Here is a 22457-nt window from a genome sequence, read left to right as displayed (position 1 = left end):
GCGGAGAGCCGAGCTATGGATGAGACCGCAGACCGCCCAGAGCGGAAGTGGAGGAGCAGCCGGAAGTAGTCGGAGTCTCAGGCGGAGAGACAGGAGGACAGGCTTTGACAGAAGTCGGAGTTGCGCAGAGGCGTTGGTGGCCATGGAGTTGGGCGAGCTTCTCTACAACAAGTCCGAGTACATCGAGACGGTGCGCGTGTCCAGACATCTGCCCTCCCCTCTCCAAGCCTGCATCCCCTGAGGCCGCCGTCTCCATCCTATCCCTGCCCCACCCCAGGTCCCTTTGGCGTTTAGTCCGAGATTACACAGAGTTCATGTATGGTCTGGCTTTCTTATGTATTCCTTGCATGGCCAGTTTAGGCTTTTAAAAATTTATTCCTGATTTCCTCGTAGAGATAAAACGCCTTCCAGAAAGCAGGACAAGTCTCATCCATCCTGATAATTACAGCTCTGGGCTTCAGGCCTTAAAAAAAAAATTTTTTTTTAAACTAACGTGTCAAAAAAAAAACAAAAGAAAACTAACGTGTCATAATTTATTACTACGTGCTAAAGACTGTTAGGTTCTTTTTGTTGTTGTTGTTAGGTTCTTTATAGTCAATACAGACTGTATGTAGATGTGTGTAAATTGCTCGAAACCGGGTTAGTGCTCAGTCAGCATTACTCTTTATTTTTTCATTGAATTCTCACAACTCTATGCTATTGGTAAAGTCATTATCCTGTTTTTAGGGCTGTAAAACCGAAGTATAGAAATGAGAGACGAATTTGTGTCTCTGCTGCCGCTAGGCTATAGACGTACCACATCCAGTTTCTGGGTCTGTTCCTTGAATCCCTAAGTTCCTAATTCATCCTTGCTTTTTTGATATCCTGACTCATTCCATTGCAGACGACACCCCATTGCAAGTCCTTTTCTCTCCAGTATGAGCTTTCTTGGTGGAAACCTGTAGCCCCGAACCCACTCAGTTTGCTCACCTCTGTTTTCTTCTGTTTCCTTTCAGGCATCTGGGAACAAAGTTAGTCGCCAGTCTGTACTGTGTGGAAGTCAGAACATCGTTCTCAACGGCAAGGTAAGGGACGGAGCCAGCTCCGGGATGCATATTTCTGCTTTCTTTCCACTGATTATCACATTAGCAGGGCAGATGAAATGTCTCCCATTTATTGCTATATATGCTAAAATTCTCTCTCTCTTTTTTAATTTTCCAAATTGGATTTATTGAATACAAAAAAGATGCAGTAAAAAGAGGCAACAGAAAGCCTTTTTCCTGTTATTCCAGGCACAAAATACAATGACACCTAGCACTGAAATTATTAGACAGTATTGTAGTGTGTCCTGTATTACTGGACACAAAACATAAATAGACAACACAGTATTTTAGTGTAGAAACTAAAGTGATACCGATATAATTATCTGTTTTCTAATTAATGATTCATTATTAACTGAAACTTAAAATTAATTTGAGAATTGGGAAAGATAACTAAAGTCTGAAATGCATTTGAAAAATGGAATGTGAAAGGCTCAGAATCTTGTAGTCTGAATAAACTGAAATAGCACAGAGATGAGCATAAACCTGGGATAATATTAGAACACTTCAGAACCAGAGAAAATATCAAGATATATTTGAGCTTGACAAACACTGAAGTCCGTAGTTTCTTCCTGCCATTAGGAACACTCAATTTTCCTTGAAATATTAAATCTGCAACTTCTAGAGGTAAAATAATCTCACCGTAATCAAAAGATAACAGATATTTTCAGTAGAGACACAATTACTGTGTCTGTTAACCCATCATACCATGAGATTTAATGGAAAAGAAATATAGTTTGGTAGTTAGATGTAATTAGTAATTATAGATACACTGTTTCAGTACAAAATTAGAAAATTCAGTTAACTCCATATGACTCATTAGCAAATATGTGGAGTTTTTTTTGAAATCCTTCAGCTAATTCCAAAACATTTTCTGTGATTTTGTAGGGAAGATTTGTGTGTGTGTGTGTGTGTGTGTGTGTGTGTGTGTGTATTTATGACAAAATTCGCCATTTTAAGCACTTCTAAGTATACAGTTCATTGACATTAATTATATTCACAGTGTTGTTCAATCATCACCACTATATCTATTTTTAAAACCTTTTCATCACTCAAACGGAAACTCTGAACCCATTAAGGAATAACTCTCATCCCCTTTCCTCCCAGACCCTGGTAACCTCAATCTACTTTCTGTCTCTGTGAATGTGCCTATTCTAGATATGTCAGTTAAGCACAGTCATTCAAGATTTGTCCTTTGGGCTGGCTTATTGCACTTAGCATAATGTTTTCAAGGCTCATCCACACGTATCAGAATTTTATTCCTTTTCATGACTGAATAATATTCCATTGTATATATATACATTTTGTTTATTTATTCATTTGTTGATGGACACTTGGATTGCTTCTACCTTTCCACTATTGTGAGTATTGCTGCAATGAACATTGGCATACAAGGATATATTTGAGCTCTGTTTTCAGTTATTTATTACATACCTAGGGGTGGGGGTGTCTGGGTCATATGGCAGTTCTATTTTTTAGCTTTGCGGAGAACTGCCAAATTGCACCATTTTACGTTCCCACCACAATGCAAGAGAGTACCAATTTCTCATGAACACTTGTTATTTTCTGTTTTTTTGTTTTTTGGATGTGTATATGAAATGTATTCAGTATTTCATTGTGTGTTTTTTTCTTAATTAGTTACTTTATTTTATTTTTGGCTCTGTTGGGTCTTTGTTGCTGCGCGTGGGCTTTCTCTAGTTGTGGCGAGCGGGGGCTACTCTTCATTGCGGTGCACGGGCTTCTCATTGTGGTGGCCTCTCATTGTGGAGCATGAGCTGTAGGTGTGTGGGCTTCAGTAGTTGTGGCACGTGGGCTCAGTAGTTGTGGCTCATGGGCTCTAGAGCTCAGGTTCAGTAGTTGTGGTGCACTGGCTTAGTTCCTCCGCAGCATGTGGGATCTTCCCGGACCAGGGCTCAAACCTGTGTCCCCTGCATTGGCAGGCGGATTCTTAACCACTGTGCCACCAGGGAAGCCCCTCATTTTGTTTTTTTTTTAATTAATGTTTTATTGGAGTATCGTTGATCTACAACGTTGTGTTAGTTTCTGCTGTACAGCAAAGTGAATCAGCCATCCATATACATATATCCACTCTCTGTTAGACTCCATTCCCATACAGGTCATCACAGAGCACTGAATAGAGTTCCCTGTGCTATACAGTAGGTTCTTATTAGTTATCTTTTATATATAGTAGTGTTATTTGCATTTCCCTAATGTCTAATGATGATGAACATCTTTTATCTTTTTGGCCATTTGCATATCTTTGGAGAAATATCTATTCAGTCCTTTGACCATTTTAAAATCTTGTTGTCTCTTTGTTGTTGAATTGTAGGAGTTCTTTATATTCTGGGTATTAAATCCTTATCGGATTTATGATTGCAAATATTTTCTACCATTCTGTAGATTGTCTTTTTACTTTCTTGATAATGTTCCTTGATACACAAGAGTTTTTATTTTATTTATTTATTTTTTGTGGTACGCGGGCCTCTCACTGTTGTAGTCTCTCCCATTGCAGAGCACAGGCTCTGGACGTGCAGGCTCAGCGGCCATGGCTCACAGGCCCAGCCACTCCATGGCATGTGGGATCTTCCTGGACCGGGGCATGAACCCGTGTCCCCTGCATTGGCAGGCAGACTCTTAACCACTGCGCCAGCAGGGAAGCCCAAGAATTTTTAATTTTGATGAAGTCCAGTTTATCTATTTTTTCTTCTGTTGCTTAAATTTTTGATGTCATATATCTAAGAATCCTTGCCAAACCCACTATCATGAAGATGTACTCCTATGTTTTCTTCTAAGAGTTTTATGGTTTTAGCACTTGTATTTAAATGGTCGTTGATCCATTTTGAGTTAATTTTTGCATATGATGTGAGGTTGGGGTCCTAATTAATTAATTTTGGGAGGGGTGGAAATCTACTTGTACCAGCACCACTTGTTGAAGAGATTGTTCTTTCCCCATTGAATGGTCTTGTCATCCTTATAGAAAATAATCTGGCCACAGATGTATGGGTTACTTTCTGGACTCTCAGTTCTATTCCATAGCTGGTACATCTGTCCTTATGCTAGTTCTACACGATTTTGCTTACTGTGTAGACTTGTAGTAAATTTTATAATCAGGAAATATGAGTCTTCCAACTTCTTCTTTTTCAAGATTGATTTGGTTATTCGGGGCCCTCTGTTTCTTTTTTTTTTTTTTTTTTTTTTTTTTCCGGTACGCAGGCCTCTCACTGCTGTGGACTCCCCCGTTGCGGAGCACAGGCTCCGGACGCACAGGCTCAGCAGCCATGGCTCACAGACCCAGCCGCTCCGCGGCATGTGGGATCCTCCCAGTCCGGGGCACGAACCCATGTCCCCTGCATCAACAGGTGGACTCTCAACCACTGAACCACCAGGGAAGCCCTCTGTTTCTTTTTTGAAAGGTGTTTTATTTGGCAATATTTGGTGCACACAAAAGACTGATATGTGATACATATGTTATGAAGCATAAAAATTAAATCAACACCATGAACCCACCACCCAACTGAAGAACTGGAACATAATCAATGCATAATAATACAGTACAGCCTGAAGTTCCTCTCCCATTTCTTTCTTCTACCCCCTTCTAAGAGGATACCACTATTCTGAACTTTTTGTCATAAATTCTTTATTTTTCAAAACAAAATTTTTACCACATACGTGTGTATTTCTAAATAATATATATTGTTTAGCTTTACTTGGTTTTCTGTGACTTACTATTTTTACCCTCAGTTATTGTAATAATGACAATAGAAAACATATATTACATTTAGTAAGTAACATTGTTCTCAGTTTTTAAGATTCATTGTGGTTTATGCATTTTCACTGCTGTGTACAATTCGGTTTATTCCCTCTCTTATGGGTGGATAGTTATTTTGTTTCCAGCTTTTTGTTATTATGAACAATCCATTTTTGTTTCCAGTCCCTGTCCCTTTCAGAACTTTGACATTTCTGTTTTCCTGACCTCTTCCATCGGGTGTCACAGTGCCTGCAGGAAGAGACAGGGATCAGATGAGCAAAGAGGACTGGGTGTAAACCAGAATGGTGGGGCCTAGTGAATTGGAGAATACAGGACCTAGCTAAGCTCGGGCTGATTGTTGCCATGTGGGAGTGCAGACATGTACTTGCAGAGCTTCTGATTTTCTCAAAAGAAACTGGAAATCTGGATTTTTAAAAAATGTAAAGTGTCCTAGTATTCACATAATAGCATGTAATTTAAATGATAAAAATGGCTGCAGAGGCCAGAGAAAACCATTTCTAGGTACAGCCCTCAGACCCCCAACTTGCCACCTCTGCCTTGTCCTTGTTGAGTTCGGTGAAGTCTGCTTTAATACTGTTTTTCTCCCTGAAAGGTCTTTTTAGGCACCTCCTTTCATTTTAACACCCTGTTGTCTCTATTTTTAATCTGACTTCTCTTCTTTAGCTCCATTCTTTATGAAATAGGAAAGCAGGGTTTGAATACCGCTTGCTAAATTTCTTTGACCATCTGTGATATCGTTTCCTTCTTATGTTTTTTGTGTGTTTGCTTCCTCAGTGGGAATGTAATTTAGGCTGACTGAGGGACTTATATGGATTTTCTTTATTTCTAGATTAAGATTGTTATCTTTACTTAAAACACAATAAAACAATAACAGCCATTACCAAATACTCAGCACTCTTGGTATTCTGTTTCCTTCCAAAAGAAAAATAAGTCATTTTCTCTGATTGTAGATGGAAACACATGCTGAAAAACAATGATTGAAGTAAATTAAGGATCTCAGATGAAAGAATTATGTACTAGAAATAGACATCTCTCTAAGCTTGAAGAAGATAGCTTTTAAAAACCAAGAGAGGAATTCCCTGGCATTCCAGTAGTTAGGACTCAGCACTTTCACTGCCGGGGCCTGGGTTCAATCCCTGGTCAGGGATCTAAGATCCCGCAAGCTGAATGGCACAGCCAAAAAAACAAAAACAAAACAAAACAAACGAAGAGGACCTGTAATACTTTACAATCAGCAGCAGATGTGAAAATTTCTTTTTACCGATAGAGGTTTTATAGACTGAACATATGTGGGTCAGATTGGTAAACTCTTCCAGGTGTGAGCCCATTTCTTTTTTAGTATCTTCTCAGAGCCTCATGTTCTGGCTAGTGATTTATCTAAATTCACCTATATTTGAGGTGTTCCCATCTACTTCTCTAGACTGACATTCTGTCTTGGGCCCCAGACCTTTATTTACAACTGCCTGTTGGTCATCCCACAGATTCCACAAACTCAGAATTTCAGAACTGAATTTATCATCTAATCCCCAGAATTGCTCACCCTGTCCTAGATTCTTTTTCTCTTACCCAACATCTAAACAATGACCGAGTCATATAAAATCTCTTCTTTTTTTTTCTTTTTAAATATTTTATAATGGAACATTTAAAAAAATCATTTTTAGGACTTCCCTGGTGGCGCAGTGGTTAAGAATCCACCTACCAGTGCAGGGGACACGGGTTCGAGCCCTGGTCCGGGAAGATCCCACAGGCTGTGGAGCAACTAAGCCCGTGTGCCACAACTACTGAGCCTGCACTTCTAGAGCCCGCGAGCCACAACTACTGAAGCCCATGTGCCTAGAGCCGAGCCCGTGCTCTGCAACAGGAGAAGCCACCGCAATGAGAAGCCCGCGCACTGCAACGAAGAGTAGCCCCCGCTCACCGCAACTAGAGAAAAGCCCACACACAGCAACAAAGACCCAACACAGCCAAAAACTAAATAAATAAATTTATTTTTTTTAAATCATTTTTATTTAGGTATATTACATACAATAAAGTGTACCCATTTTAAATATGCAGTTTGAAAAGGTTTGGCTGATGTGGACATCTATGCAACTAGTACCACAGTCAAGATATAAAATATTTCCATCACCCTAGTTTCCTTGTGTCCCTCTGCAGTCAAGCCTTCTTCTAGCTTTGCCCAGGTAACCTATATAAAACTAATAGAGGTTAGTTTTGCATCTTCTCAAGTTTCCTGTAATTGGAATCATGTACTTTTTTGCGGGGGGGTCAGCTTTCCCTCAGCATAATGTTTTTGAGATTTATCCATGTTGTTGGATATATTCATGGATTAGTAGTTCATTACTTTTTATAGATGAGCAGTATTGTTATGGAACTCTTAGGACACATTTAAGAGTAGAGAGAACAGGGCTTCTCTGGTGGCGCAGTGGTTGAGAGTCCGCCTGCCAATGCAGGGGACACGGGTTCGTGCCCCGGTCCGGGAAGATCCCACATGCCACGGAGCGGCTAGGCCCGTGAGCCATGGCTGCTGAGCCTGTGCGTCCGAAGCCTGTGCTCTGCAACAGGAGAAGCCACGACAGTGAGAGGCCCACGTACCGCAAAAAAAAAAAAAAAAAGTAGAGAGAACATATAATGAGTCCCTATATACTCATTCACCAGCTTCTACAATTAGCAATATTCTGGCATTCTTGCTTCATCTCTATACTCACCTGCCAAGTTCAAACCAATTTTGGAGTGGAATATTTTAAAGCAAATTGCAAGCATAATATTATTTCACCCATAAATATTTCAATGTATATCACTAATATTTAAAGGCTTTAAAAAATGTATAGCGGACTGTTATTATAATATATTTTTTAAAAAACCAGTTATTCCCTAATATCATCTAATCTAATCCTCAGTCCATGTTCAGTCTTTCCATTATCTTTTTTTTTTGGCTGCATTGGGTCTTCATTGCTGTGCCTGGGCTTTCTCTAGTTGCGGCGAGTGGGGGCTACTCTTCATTGTGGTGCGTGGGCTTCTCTTTGCGGTGGCTTCTCTTGTTGCAGAGCACAGACTCTAAGCGTGTGGGCTTCAGTGGTTGCAGCACGCAGGCTCAGTAGTTGCAGCACACGAGCCCTAGAGTGCGCGGGCTTCAGTAGTTGCAGCATGCAGGCTCTAGGGCGTGCGGGCTTCAGTAGTTGTGGCACATGGGCTCAGTAGTTGTGGCACACAGGCTCTAGAGCGCAGGCTCAGTAGTTGTGATGCACAGGCTTAGTTGCTCCACGGCATGTGGAATGTTCCTGGACCAGGGATTGAACCATGTCCTCTGCATTGGCAGACGGATTCTTACCACTGCATCACAAGGGAAGTCCCTCCATTATCTTAAGATGTCTTTTTACAGTTGGCTTGTTCAAATCAGGATCCAAACAAGGTCAGGTACACATTACTGTTTGGTTGATGTGTCTCTTAAGTCTCTTTGAATCTGTAACAGTTCTTATTCCCTGCCTCGTTTTTCTCCGCATGCCATTTATATGTTGAGGAAACTGGCTCACTGTCCTGCAGTATTTTCAAATTTCTGAATTTGGCTGATTCTGTTTACACAGTGTTGCTTAATGTGATCTCTGTCCCCCTCTCCTTCCTCTAACTTGGTAGCTGGATCTAAAGGATTGCTCAGATTCCTCTGCCTCTGATTTATTTCTCTTTTCCTGATGTACCGCTTTTGCCTTAGGTAAGGCCCACCATCTCATTTCACCTTGATCCATCTGAAGGGTCACTTCCCCTCCAGTCTTGCCTGCCTCCATTCAGGCTCCAGACTGCTTCCAGAGTAATATTTCTAAAATGAAGCTTCGCTTGTGTTAATCCTCTGCTTAGAATCTTTCATTGATTCCTTATACCTGCTAGGGAAAAACATCTGAACTTCTGTACTCAGCACAGGTAATTCTTCATGATCTGGTCCCTTGCTTACTTTCCCAGCCGCAACCCCAGCCACGTGCACTTTTTTTTTTTAAACCTCATTTATTCAGCAGACATTTCAAGAATGCCTACTCTTTACCAAGTATGGGGCATTAGTTCCCCCCAGTTTCTGGATTGTGTTATTCAGCCCCTCCTGGCAACCTCTGGGGAAGCCAGATATCACACCTTGCAGTGTAGCACATAGTCTGGGTCCAGAAATTGGGAGAGGAAGCAGAACCTCTGTGGGTCCACCTCTGGAGCATGAAGTTGGAGATAGTAGTGTTAGGAGATTAGACAAAGGTGGGAACAGCCAGGACTCTCACTGAGCAAGCAGCCAAGGCTTGGGGGCAGGTGGAACCGAGTGCATCTGAGGAGATGCACAGACCAGGTCTACCACAGGTATTCTCAATAAATGTTTGTCCATCCATTGAGTCCTATTCATGGGATAATAAGGGCAAAGCTTGTGAGGTACTGGGAACATCTTGAACTGCAATCAGTATTATGAAGGCAATTCTCTTTACCTTAAAAGTTATCCCTTTTGGGCCTCCCTGGTGGCGCAGTGGTTAAGAGTCCGCCTGCCGATGCAGGGGATACGGGTTCGTGCCCCGGTCTGGGAGGATCCCATATGCCGCGGAGCGGCTGGGCCCGTGAGCCATGGCCGCTGGGCCTGCGCATCCGGAGCCTGTGCTCCGCAACGGGAGAGGCCACAACAGTGAGAGGCCCACATACCACAAAAAGAAAAAAAAAAAAAGTTATCCCTTTTGACAGAACAGGTGATTCAGTAGAGTATAGCATAACTCTCAAACTGTCTGGTTTCCTACTCTTTTTCATTATGTTTTAGGCTATGTTAGTAGCTTTTTAAAATATGCTTTGTTTTATAGACCATTGTGATGAATGACTGTATTATTCGAGGGGATCTGGCAAATGTAAGAGTTGGACGTCATTGTGTTGTGAAAAGTCGGAGTGTCATAAGGCCACCATTCAAGAAATTCAGCAAAGGGTATGTAATTTAATGACCTGATTCAGCCTTGGGCAAGATGCTGCTACTGGTGGTACTATCCATGCGTTGAGTTGTGGGGGAAGGAGCAGGTCTACGGTATCGTTTGGGACACTAAGTAAGAATTCACCATAATGAACACAACTCTGGTGTTGGTTGTCTTCGTCTAGTTGGTGGTTAGTTGCCAGAAACAATCCACTTAAGCCGGCAAAAGCAAAGGGGGTTCTGATTAAACAGCCATAGGCATATTTGATGGAATTTAAGGGTAGAAAAATGGGTCAGGCTTCACAAGGGACTAGAACCTGGAACTGGACAGCTAGCCAGAATCAAGACCACTATTCTGTCTGGCTACTGCTCTGTTACCAAGGTTATATGTTTCTTAACTGTTCTTCTCTCTGCACTTCTGCTTCCCTCTTTTTTCTTTCAGCTATATCTTCCGGCTTTTCTCATGGAGCCAACCTTGCTGCCTCAGCCCGTTTTTTTACATCACTTCTCCATTTAGGCTTCCAGTGGATACCAACCAGAGATTTTAGGTCCTATTAACAAAATGTTGGGAGAGAGAATCTAATTAGCTCAGTTTGAGTTAAGTGCCCACCCTCAGTCTAAAAACAGCTTTGACCCAGAGAGCAGGGTCAAGTCAGGCCCACTGATCTCTCAGTGGGCATAAGGATTGTCTAAGAAAGGGCACGGACAGGGCAGGAAAACCGACCGCTATGCTTGATATGATGGTATTCTCTTTGCCTCTCTCTCCCTTTGCCCTCCTGGTTCCTACCTATGGCACCGTCTGCTTTTCATCCAAGAATTCAACAAGCATTGATTGAGTGCTTTCCTTATACCAGTCACTAGGTTATAAGCTGAGCATATAAAGATGGATCAAACAGGGTCTCAAAACCTAGTGTTAGAAGTAAAACAAACTAGTGAATGTAACAAAAAAGAAACAGACTCACAGATATACCGAACTAGTGGTTACCAGTGGGAAGGAGGAGGGGCAAGACAGGGGTAGGGGATTAAGAGGTACAAACTACTACATATAAAATAAATAAGCTACAAGGATATGTCTTACAGCACAGGGAATAATAGCTAATATTTTATAATAACTATAAGTGGAGTATAACATTTAAAAATTGTGAATCACTATGTTGTACACCTGAAACGTATATATTGGAAATCAACTATACCTCAATTAAAAAAGCAACAACAGGGCTTTCCTGGTGGCGCAGTGGTTGAGAGTCCGCCTGCCGATGCAGGGAACATGATGGGTTCATGCCCCAGTCTGGGAAGATCCCACATGCCGCGGAGTAGCTGGGCCCGTGAGCCATGACCGCTGAGCCTGCGTGTCCGGAGCCTGTGCTCCGCAACGGGAGAGGCCACAACAGTGAGAGGCCTGCGTACCTCAAAAAAATAAAAAACAAAAAACAAAAAAACCCCAACAACCTAGTGATAGAAATAATTACATAAACAGAAAGCTACTATAGAATGTGATGCTGTAACATGATAGCCACTATAGAATGGAATACTCCTGTCACTGGGGCATGAACATGGTTAGGGAGGAACAGAGAAGAGGGCAGCTAACTCAGACTACCATACCTGGGTGTATATCATGCAGGAATCGTCCTGCATTTCCCATAGTGATGTTGGGCTCCAGGCTTTCATTATGTACAGGAATTGGAGCAGGGAGTCATTGTAAATCATATGAAATTTAAATGAAAGCATTTGCTCATTAGCTCAGAAGGCTATTTTTTCCTTTTTTTTTTTTTTTTGGCTGTGCTGTGCGGCATGTGGGATCTTGTTTATTTTTATTTATTTATTTTTTTTTTGCGGTACGCGGGCCTCTCACTGTTGTGGCCTCTCCTGTTGCGGAGCACAGACTCCGGACGCGCAGGCTCAGCGGCCATGGCCCACGGGCCCAGCCGCTCCGCAGCATGTAGGATCTTCCCAGACCGGGGCACAAACTCGCGTCCCCTGCATCGGCAGGCGGACTCTCAACCACTGCACCACCAGGGAAGCCCGGCATGTGGGATCTTAATTCCCTGACCAGGGATCGAACCTGGGCCCCCTTCAGTGGAAGCGCAGAGTCTTAACCACTGGACCACCAGGGAAGTCCCTCAGAAGACTGTTGAGGGGAGGGGACTTCCCTGGTGGTCCAGAGGGTTAAGATTCTGTGCTCCCAATGCAGGGGGCCCGGGTTCGATCCCTGGTCAGGGAACTAGATCCTGCACGCATGCTGCACCTGAGAAGTCCGCATGCTGCAACTAAGAAGTCCACATGCCGCAACTAATGATCTCATGTGCTGCAACTAAGACCCGGTGCAGCCAAAAAATTAATAAATATTTTTTAAAATTAAAGAAGAGGACTATTGAGTGGAAATCAGAAAACCCTGTGACGCCCTTTCATGGTTTCATACAGTGACTGATGCTCTGCTAGAGTTGTTGACTCCACCTCCTGATAAAGGCATTATTGGGCTGGATATGGTCCAGGAAGAGGACTGAGAATGAATAAGAAGTTGATTGGTGAATGGAGGGAAGTGTAAATTAGAATAGTCCATATGAGAAATACAGAAATACGAAAGTGTAAATAGCAACACATGAATAGAAGGTGAATGTCGATTTCCTCCCCTGTATATCTCAATACCAGGATCAGATAATAGTATAAAGTTTGGAGTTTTTAATTTAAAATTAAGGAGTTGATAGTACTGTTGTAGACTATGATAAGATCAAGGAATCCATTGCCACACAAGGAGTCCAGACCAAAAATGCAAATGAATTAAGGAAGATTTAAATAAAATATAGGTCTGTGGAGGACAGGTATCATCTCTGACAAAATATTCCTGACAAAATAGAACACAGGACTGGAAAGAGCCAGTGAGCATCCAGCTGCTTTATATTAGTTCTAGTCCAAATATTTTACATCCCAAGGTACCGAAATTTCTTGTAAATATGATCACAGACCACTGTCAATGACATTTGAGGAGTCCTGGAGAATGGGAATGATGTCACAAGTCTGGAGATAGCCGACTGACTCCTTAAGTCCTGGCTTAAATGTCACTTTCAGTTAAGCTTTTACTTAACCTCCAGTCTGAGTAAAGTCTTTTAGTTATATGCTCTCATAATGTGTTATTTTTCCTCTGTAGCACTTATCACAGTTGTAACTAATTATTTATTTAATCTCTCTTTTCTTCTCTTGTTTATAAGCTCCGTGGGCATGATTGCATCCCTTTTGCTCACCATTGTATTCCCCAGTTCCTAGCATAGAGTCTGGCATATAGTAGACTCTCAATAAAACCAGTCAATATATACAATTTTAGCATGTTGGGAATTATATCCCATGAACCTCACATCAGTCCCCTGAAAGATTATAGAGCAGATTAATGAAAGTGTGATCTGTGGGCATTTTCAAAGGAGGCAGGAATGAGCAAAACATTCATTTGTTTTTATTTGGTGCCAGATTTTTCAGCTTTGAAGGTTTTGCTCTTACTGTTTTGCTATTTCCTTTCACATTTCCTTGGTCTGATATTTCTGATTTCAATTTAGTAGTCACATGCATTTTCTTCAACATTATAGAATTCCTTAGCCTGAGGATTCTTTCCTTGCTAGGAACAGTCTTACTAAGAAAAGACGATGGAGTTGGGATTACGATCTTTAGTTCTATAAACCTTGACCAAAAGTACATCAACTTGACCTTTCTTTGTTCATCTTCTTTTTCTTCTATAGCGTTGCATTTTTTCCTCTACATATTGGGGACCATGTCTTTATTGAGGAAGATTGTGTGGTCAACGCAGCTCAGATTGGCTCTTATGTTCACGTTGGCAAGAACTGTGTGATTGTGAGTATGGTGACTTGGCTGGCTGAGCAGCCTCACTCTCTCTCTAGCTCGCATCCCTCACATCAGTGGGCTTCTGCTGCTGTCATCAAGCAGGGTAGAAGTCCTTTCTGGTCTACTGGTCTGTCAGAACTATTACTGAATTTGGCGTTTTTCCTAGGCATTAATAATCATGGCTAACCTTTATGGAACCTCTTCCATATGACGTTAAATTCTTACCTTTGATTATTTCATTTAATCCTCACAACCATCCAAGGGTACTAGGTACTGTTATTATCCCTGTTTTCAGGTGAGGAGACTGAAGACCTTCGATATTAGGGGATTTGACAAGGCTAGTAAATTGTAGTGCCGGGATTTGAACCCTAGTGGTATGAATAGCCATGCCGCTATGTGGCCTACCTGTTGCTTCACCTCAAGAATCTTACAGTCTGGTGGGGGTGAGGGGATCTTGAAGGGTACATCAAAATTGGCTCCTAGACCAGAGGAGAATGAGTGTTTCAGGGAAGAGATTGGCATGTGTAAGGGTCAGAGTCACCAACGGGCATGACGTTAAGGGAGCTGCACGTAGTTCAGGGTGCTGGGTGTGCCAGGTGCGAGGGGGCCCCTCCCTCAGCAGAACCTGTAGGACCCTGGTCCACAGGTGCCTCAATATCAGTTTGTTTAACCCAACCAGGGCTTTCCAAGGCTGAATTTCTTGGTATTTCATAGATGAAGAGGTTGATTTCAGTTAGGATTTCTGAGACCATCCTGAGTAAGAATGTTAATGATCAGAGCCAAACTGCCTAAATTTTCAGGGAAAATGTTTCCTACATTTTATGTTTGTCCTTCAGATTCTGGGAAAAGCCAAGACCCCTTTCATGCATTTAAATGGCCACTCCCCTTAATTTAGAGTCAGTTCTCTGCTCTGGATAAGACCAGGACCCTAAAGTATCAGAAAACCTGCAGAAGCCATGCAGTCACATTCCAGGAGCCATGAGGGCACAGCAAAGGTGGACAGTGCAATGGAGAACCCCACTGCTGAGAAAAACATTCCAGTCTGACTTGTTACTCAGAGTTAAGGGAAGTCGTTGTTTTGCCAAATATTCTTCTCCAGGGGAGTTCCTTAGTATGTATTAGAGACAGAACATCTGTGGTTCGGGCTGACGTTGAGAAAAGGGAGAAGAAATCCCTCTCCCCTCACTCTGACTGTTTGACCAAAGCTGGCTTTCCAAGCCACAGCTGGGTTTTTCTGATATTCTCCTCAGCAATGTGAAGACATCATCATAGTAGCCTTGTCCTTTAGCCCCAGAGCCAAATGTCTGAACGGTTAAAACCCAAATGCTATTCCCACAGCTTAGGGAATTCTAGTCCTATTGTTAGGTGCTCTGCTTTTTGTATCACTTTTCAAAACATCAATTCATGGTATTGTCATTGTTCAGTATTGACAGTACTTATTTGCTGAGACTTTAAAAATTCCCAAGTAATCTCAGGAGAATGATCCTTTGAGAATCTCAGAGCTAGCAGGAACTCATTTAGAGTCCAACTGTCCTCATGACACACGGATCCTTCCTGTAGCATCTCATGTGGTAGTCTAACTTATGCTTGGATATGTGAAGGTGTGGGTGTTAATCAGAATTGCCCAAATGTCTGCAGGAAAAGCCTAACAGGCAATATTAATAGGCACTGTTACCATGCCATGAGTTTTACTTTTGTCTCTAGTCTTGACAGCATCCCTACGGGCTTGGTTTCATATCCTATTTCACAGGATTTAAGTAACTTGCTAAATAACTTGCATAAGGAGATATGGGTAGCTATAATACTAGCAACATGTAGTTCTTAACTCCTTCTTGGAAAGTTCTCCAGGAAAGAATAAAGAAGTAGTTTCAGCTTTTTATCTCCTCAGCTATTGCCAAGCCGTTCATGCCTAAGAAGTACCTGCATTTTTTACTCTGCTGCCATGTAATTGATCAGTTTACCCAGAATTCTCTGAAACCCAATTGAGCACAGTTCTCTGAGTGGGCAGAATGGCCAACTCTAGAAAGCAGGTGCCCTCAGGCTGTGTGGTGGTTGGTAGTATACGGTGAGAAGGTTCATTTCCACTGTCCCTCTCTTCCAGGGCCCTGTGTCTGCAGGTCCCTGTCTGTGAATGTGTCCTGCCATACGCAGCACATTGTCTCCTTTTACTCAGTGCCCCATGTGCTTAGTCTGAGTTATTAGGAGCTTAGGCGTCATAGGACATCTTTGAGTTAATTTGGGAGTCACCAGGGGAGCTGGCCATCTGCCAGATTTTTGATGTTGCCAATAACAGGTAATTCATGGAAGAAAACTTTCCAAGGAGAAATGAGCTGCAGTCATAACTTGCTTCTGACCTAAAGATGTTGCCCAACTTGGCTGTTATCCACCCAACTGGAGACAACTTAGTTAGCCACTGAAGAAATTCAGACCTTAGAGATAGATATAAGCTTTTTGAAAAATTCATTTGGCAATCTACCCAGGAGTTCCTGGACATACATAAGAGTTAGGTATTTAATACTGGGGGGAAATTTGAACACAACCAAATCAAAGTATCTTTCATATTCTTTGGTAAAATCTAAGGTCTAGATGGGTTAGCATTATCCTGGTATTTGTTAGGTGTTCCACATCCTCAGCCACCTGGGGATGTTTTATCAGATCATCTGACCAGAACACAAGTAAACTTATAGACCCGGATGATGTAAATGCAATCTTTCATTTACTCAGCAAGTTGTCTGAGACATAACTTTAACCGTATACAGAAGCCTCTCCTTTCCCTTAAGCCATGAAAGAGATACAGCTCCCAGACCTTATTTCTTGCCCCCAAAATGCCATGGGTGATGGCAGAATTCAAAATGGATGACAGTGGATAAAGTCAAACATTATGTCCAGCCTAAACCTTCTAATAAGTACCACTTACCCATGGGAGAACAAATGAACTAATAACTTCATATCCAGAAGAATCTGCCAAGACTTTTCCAGTTGGAATTGGCAAAAGAACAAACAGACCTTACATTGGTAGGTTCAAAACGAATGTACTGGCTAATATGAACCAAGGGTACAGAAGTAGATCCTAGTTTCATACATAAGTGACTCTGGGGGTTCAGTTGATGTCATGAGAATTAATCCCCTTCCCTTTTTTGTTTTCCTCTGGGAGGCTCTCAGTCAGGTCCTTTCCTCATGGAAACCAGTGGCTGGTCCAGGATTCTGTCCTGTCCTCTAGAATCCCCATTGTAAAGAGCTTCTTTTCCCAGTATTTCCAGCAGAAGCCCTGATGTTGAGATTCATCATCAGCTCATATGCCGATTCCCTAAACCAGTGGCTGTGGCCAGGCTTGGGGTTCATAGTTTGGGATGGGAGGTGAAGCACATGGACTGAAATGGGGATGGGGCAGTATCCAAGGAAAATATAGCTTCTGTTACCAGCAGAAGGGGAAGTGGATGTTGGACAAGCAAAACAACAGATATCCACTAAATTATAAAAAAAGGAAGAAAGAAAAGTAAACGGAATTCTTGAAGATTGAATTTCATGTAGTATGAAATGCCTAAGGTAACTTGAACTGTCCCTAGTGTATGACCCCCACCTCAAATTTGTACACACTCACATTTTTACCTCCTGCTTGTCACGTACCACCTGCAGTAGGGGATAGTAGCCAAGCCTCTTGTTACTGTCCATGACTATTGTATGATATCATGAATGGAGAAAATACAAATATATTCCACACAGCAGACAAGACAACTTTTACTCCCATTTCCTGGTCTATTTCCTATTAACAAGATTTTAATTTCAGGGGCGCCGGTGTGTGTTGAAAGACTGTTGCAAAATTCTCGACAACACAGTATTACCCCCAGAAACTGTGGTCCCACCATTCACCGTCTTCTCAGGCTGCCCAGGTAACCTTGGGTGTTGATTATTAAAACTCAAGTTTATTTTCTTTCACAAAAGTAATGCATGCGATTTCTATCTCTAACAGTATGTTGATCTAGCTAACTTAAACATTCTCCTGGTACAGAGTACTCAGAAATACTACCTAAAATATAACTAGATAAATCTGTCACCAGCACAGGAAAAGTATGAGGAAGCATGTCTCTCTTGGCCTGGGCTCTGGATGGAAAAATAAAAAGTATGTCCAAAGAATTCTATGGCCTTACCTTCACATTGGTTGGGGTTTGAACTTGTACTTCCCGCCCTGCCCAGGAATGCCCTAACTGAAAAGTTACCATAAAACATGCTCTAAGACCAGTGAGAGCTCTAGGACACCTGAGAGAAGCAAATACATTATCTCTTGACCTTTGCCCGTATGCAAAGCCCTCATGAGCTCAGAGTTCCAAATTATAAACATGTGACGAGACAAAAGCAATCCATGCTCATCCTAGAGAGCTTGGAGAACACCGAAAAGCAAGAAGAAGAAAACCTCACATTCCCCAACCCCCACCTCAAGACAGTCTCATCTCTTCTACATGTTGTTTTATGCAATGGAAATCACGTAACGCATGCAAAGGCACATCACAGGTTCACAGATGGAAGATGATATGAAGAGAGAGATTTGACAATATATGATCTCTAACCACTGGGTGGTTTATTTGTTATTCCAATTTTTAAAAATCTCATTACTTAGATCACTCAATACAAATTTCAAAGATGTACAGAATCATCCACTAGGATTCTTTGGGGAGGAAATGGGCCATTCTGCTCTTTCATGCACCTCTGTTTGCAAAGGAGGAAGAGACTTTTATTTAGTAATTCTCCCCGTAATGAGTTCCCACTGAGAGAAAGTTTAATAGTTCTTAGCAAGTGCTAGATCAGCACAGTCTTAGCGATTGTTTTAGGAATTGTGAGACAAGCATCTGAGCTGAGATGAGAAGTGTATTGCTGACGAAATATCTTAATCTCTTTTAATTTATTCAAGGCCCTTAGAACCAATTTATGGTCTTTGAGCACTGATGGCATATGGCAGGGAAGCACTACTAGATATTTGAAATCCAGATAAACACTGTGTGGAGGTTCTGCCTGGGACCTTAGAGTTCATTGTATAGGTGAGGAAACTGAGCCCTAGAGAGGTTGAGTTGTACGACGTATCGGAGCTAGTTGGGGGGAAAGCTTTGACAAGCACTAAAGACTCCTTATTTATTTATTTATTTAAAAATTTTTCTCTTTTTTTTGGCCCCTCAGCTTTTGGGATCTCGGTTCCCCATCCAGGGATTGAACCCGGGCCACGGCAGTGAAAGCACTGAATCCTAACCACTAGACCACCAGGGAACTCCCAGAACTCCTTATTTAGAGTCCAGTACTTTTTGCACTGATAGGGTACTTCCCAGGTTTATTTTATGTGATTTCACAAACAAATGCTAACCATCTAGATACTGCCGTTGGCAATCTCCCCCTTTAATGAAGAGGCATAGGGTTGCAGGAAAACTAGCATATTTTTGGAAGGCTCCACAGCATGAAACTGAGTCAAAATGAAAGGCAAACTGTACAGAAAGGATCTGGGTTAGGGACCAAAAACTCACATGTCCACAGGAGCCCGTCAGATCATGTAAATGATTGAAGCAATAGCCTATCATAGCTGTTTAAGAATACAGACATGATATCATGAGAACTTCTGGTGTTTCATGAGGAGCTCAAAATCTGAATTTTTATGGTATTTCTGAATTTTTAATTGTTGAGTACTAATTTTTTTTAGGAGATTAAATACTGTACAGACTAAACATATATTTGGAAATCTAACATGGGCTGCTAGTTTGTAAAAGGTGCCTGTGAGAATTGTGTATCTTTTAAGACCATTTTTTCTATCCTATTTTCTCTTTGTATATATACAAGAGCATATGTGTGTGTTTTTGTATGCATATGAGTGTATAGGTATGTGTGTTTATATATATATTTGTGTGTATAATGTGAAACTGTTTTTACATATATAAACAGAATCATACTCTGTGCTGTTAGGAAACTTGCTTCCTTAACAGTATATCTTGGGCATCTTTTCTTGTCAGTATGGTGAGATTCACCTCATGCCTTTTAATGGTTTGATGGTTTTCATTGCATAAATGTCCCACAGTATAACTAATCATCCTCTGGCATAATGGATCAAAAGAAGTTGCACCTGGTTTTTCATGATTAGAAACTTTGCTGCATTGGTGCTTTTGTACATATATTGTGCAATTGGGCAAGATTATCTGTAGAGTAAATTCTTAAAAGTTGGATTATCAGGTCACAGAGCATGAACTTTTAAAAGTTTTGCTAGATATTCCTAAATTGCTCTTCAAACGGTTGTATGAGTTTACACGTCCACCCAGAGTGTGTGAGAGTGCCTCTTCCCTAGAAATTCTTGAATAGGATTCCCACATCTTTTGTCTTTCTATAGGGTGTTTTTGTTCTACTTCCATCTGTGATTTGAATATAATTAGCATGTTAGGGCCTTGGACTCAGTTTCATTGTATGAATAGCAGGGCAGTTTCTTCCCTCAAGAGCTCTCACCTTGGCTTGCCCAGCAGGCGTCACCCCAGAATCCAGGGGATGGACAAATCCTTGCCTGGAACAACGTCTGATGTAGTCAGATTTGCCTTAACTCTTCAGGTTATGCCATGATGTACTAACCTCTTTTACCTGGAATATATTTCTCTCTTTTTTTTTATTTTTAATTTTTTTTTACTTTTTTATTTTTGACTGCATTGGGTCTTCATGGCTGTGCGTGGGCTTTCTCTAGCTGCGGCGAGTGGTGGCCACTCTTCGTTGCGGTGCGCAGGCTTCTCATTGCGGTGGCTTCTCTTGTGGAGCACAGGCTCTAGGCATGTGGGCTTCAGCAGTTGTGGCTCGTGGGTTCAGTAGTTGTGGCTCGCGGGTTCAGTAGTTGTGGCTCGCGGGCTCTAGAGCACAGGCTCAGCAGTTGTGGTGCATGGGCTTAGTTGCTCCGTGGCATGTGGGATCTTCCCAGACCAGGGCTTGAACCCGTGTCCCTGCATTGGCAGGCGGATTCTTAACCACTGTGCCACCAGGGAAGTCCCTGGGATATATTTCTGCACTTTGGGAAAGTATTAGTTGTTTCTCTCACACACACACATATTCACATCATCTTGGAGATATGGTCAGTGGAAATATTCTGTTAGCACCAGATGGAAAACCTAGTATTTAGACATTCATGACTAAAGAAAGGAGACTTCTAGAGGTTTCAGCAGAAGTCAGGGCTGCATGTGGGCCTCCTCCGGCTCCTCGTGGTTGACCAGGTCTTTCTTTCCTCAGGACTCTTCTCAGGGGAGCTCCCAGAATGTACCCAGGAGCTGATGATTGACGTCACGAAGAGCTACTACCAGAAGTTTTTGCCCTTGACACAGGTCTAATGTCTCTGCCTTGTGTCTTGAATTCGCTTGAGCTCTAAGATGAACTTGGGGACAAAGTGAGCCAGTCAGCATCTACAAAGAGCTCTTGTGTCTTTGACACCTCCTACCCTCTTTCTTTCTTTTTTTTTTTTTGGTTTAATTCTTTAGAGTTTCTCAATCCTCCCAGGCTCTAAGCTCTTAAGACTTAATAACAGAACGTCTAGAGGAGTCTCCAAATGCTGTGCTTAAACCGTATCTATTAACAGTCACTCCGTACCATTATGTGTGGAACATGGACTCATCTGTTTCCAGCACTGCCACCCCTTGGTCCTGTGGGTGGCTGGATGGAGCAGGGCATTCTGTCCCAGTGGGGAGGTTGTGATGCTCTTGTGCTGCCCATGGCCATGAGCTACCACAGTGAGCTCTGCTCACAGGGGTCACTCAGCTTCCCTGTTGCTCACACATTTGACCAGTTGCCACAGCTGCTCATAATCTGGAAAAAAAGTGTTTTGCGACTTTTCAGAGCCCAGATTCCTATTGGCTACTAAAACTTGAAGGGAGGGTAGTTAGTATTTCTCTTCTTTCCAGAGTGACCTGAACTGTCATTTTAATTCAGGGTGACTAATAAAAGACTTTCTAGCATCTATTCTAGGGCCTTGGCTTTCACTAAAAGGGGGGCCCTTAGTGTCCAGATTTTATTTTTGCATGGTCCCAGGTTTGAGTCTCCCACGTGGGTGGACTAGTCTGGCAGCCACTCCTTGCCTCATCGTGTTTGGGAACAGCAGTATCTGCCTTATTTCACTGGAGATGTAGCATTTGTGACACTTGCTCCCTGGCCTAAAACCATTCAACCCACCCTTTCTTTGCCTCACAGTTCAGACCAAAATATCTGTACTTGGGCCCAATCTCATATGTACATGGGGGTCTCTTAAAATCATTCTGGGGGCACAGAGCCCCAAGGAGTAAACGAAGTTGCCAGGGCCGTTCTTATCTTCTGGGTAATAGCACAACCCTTCCTGTTCTGCTCTGGCCTCTTGGTTTAGTAGGAAGATATAGGAGTGAAGACCTGAGAAGGCTGGCCTTGCTTGAAGCTCTGATGCTGCTGTGAATGGGGTAGGACAGTTTAGCCTTGAAGGTTAGGATCTAGCAGCAGCTGTCTTGACTTAATATCTGGTTATGGGGTTTGCAAAAAGAGCTGTATGTAGTCATCTCTGCTAGTTCAATGTAAAACTGCTTTCTGGTTTGTCATTTTTTATGTTTGTACATTAAAAGATTGACACATGAAACAAGTCATTTGAAGGTGATCACTATCCACCTCCAGCGGTGGCACCCTCTCTTGGGCACTTCACTGTGTGCCTGGTGCCCTTCTGCGGGCTTTATATTCACTTGCCTACCTAGGGCTCACACCAACCCTGTAAGCTGGACGTTATCCCCACTTTACTGATGAGGAAAAAATTCAAAGATATTAGATAACTTGTTCCAATCTTCGTGGTGAAGAAGTGGCTGACCCAGAAGTCACATACATGTGTGCATGTCTGCCTGGCTCTGCAGCCCACACT

The 22457-nt window shown here is 42.2% G+C and overlaps 1 protein-coding gene across 2 annotated transcripts; it reads left to right on the top strand.

The window, feature by feature from the left end:
- Nucleotides 1–49: 49 nt before the first annotated feature.
- DCTN5 (dynactin subunit 5) lies at nucleotides 50–22187 on the top strand. Of its 2 annotated transcripts, XM_060078436.1 has the most exons (6): nucleotides 50–190; nucleotides 996–1064; nucleotides 9660–9778; nucleotides 13486–13597; nucleotides 17376–17478; nucleotides 20822–22187. In XM_060078436.1, the coding sequence occupies exons 1-6, from the start codon at nucleotides 143–145 to the stop codon at nucleotides 20917–20919; spliced, it is 549 nt and encodes a 182-aa protein (XP_059934419.1). In that variant the 5' UTR covers nucleotides 50–142; the 3' UTR covers nucleotides 20920–22187. The 2 variants fall into 2 exon arrangements, with proteins under 2 accessions (XP_059934419.1, XP_059934420.1); XM_060078437.1 differs by lacking the exons at nucleotides 9660–9778; nucleotides 13486–13597; nucleotides 17376–17478; nucleotides 20822–22187 and adding an exon at nucleotides 5027–5143.
- The last annotated feature ends 270 nt before the right edge of the window (nucleotides 22188–22457 follow it).

Source organism: Mesoplodon densirostris, chromosome 16, assembly GCF_025265405.1.
Source record: "Mesoplodon densirostris isolate mMesDen1 chromosome 16, mMesDen1 primary haplotype, whole genome shotgun sequence".
Lineage (NCBI taxonomy): Eukaryota > Metazoa > Chordata > Mammalia > Artiodactyla > Ziphiidae > Mesoplodon > Mesoplodon densirostris.
Note: the sequence above shows the minus strand (reverse complement) of the source record. Positions and strands in the feature narration are given on the sequence as shown.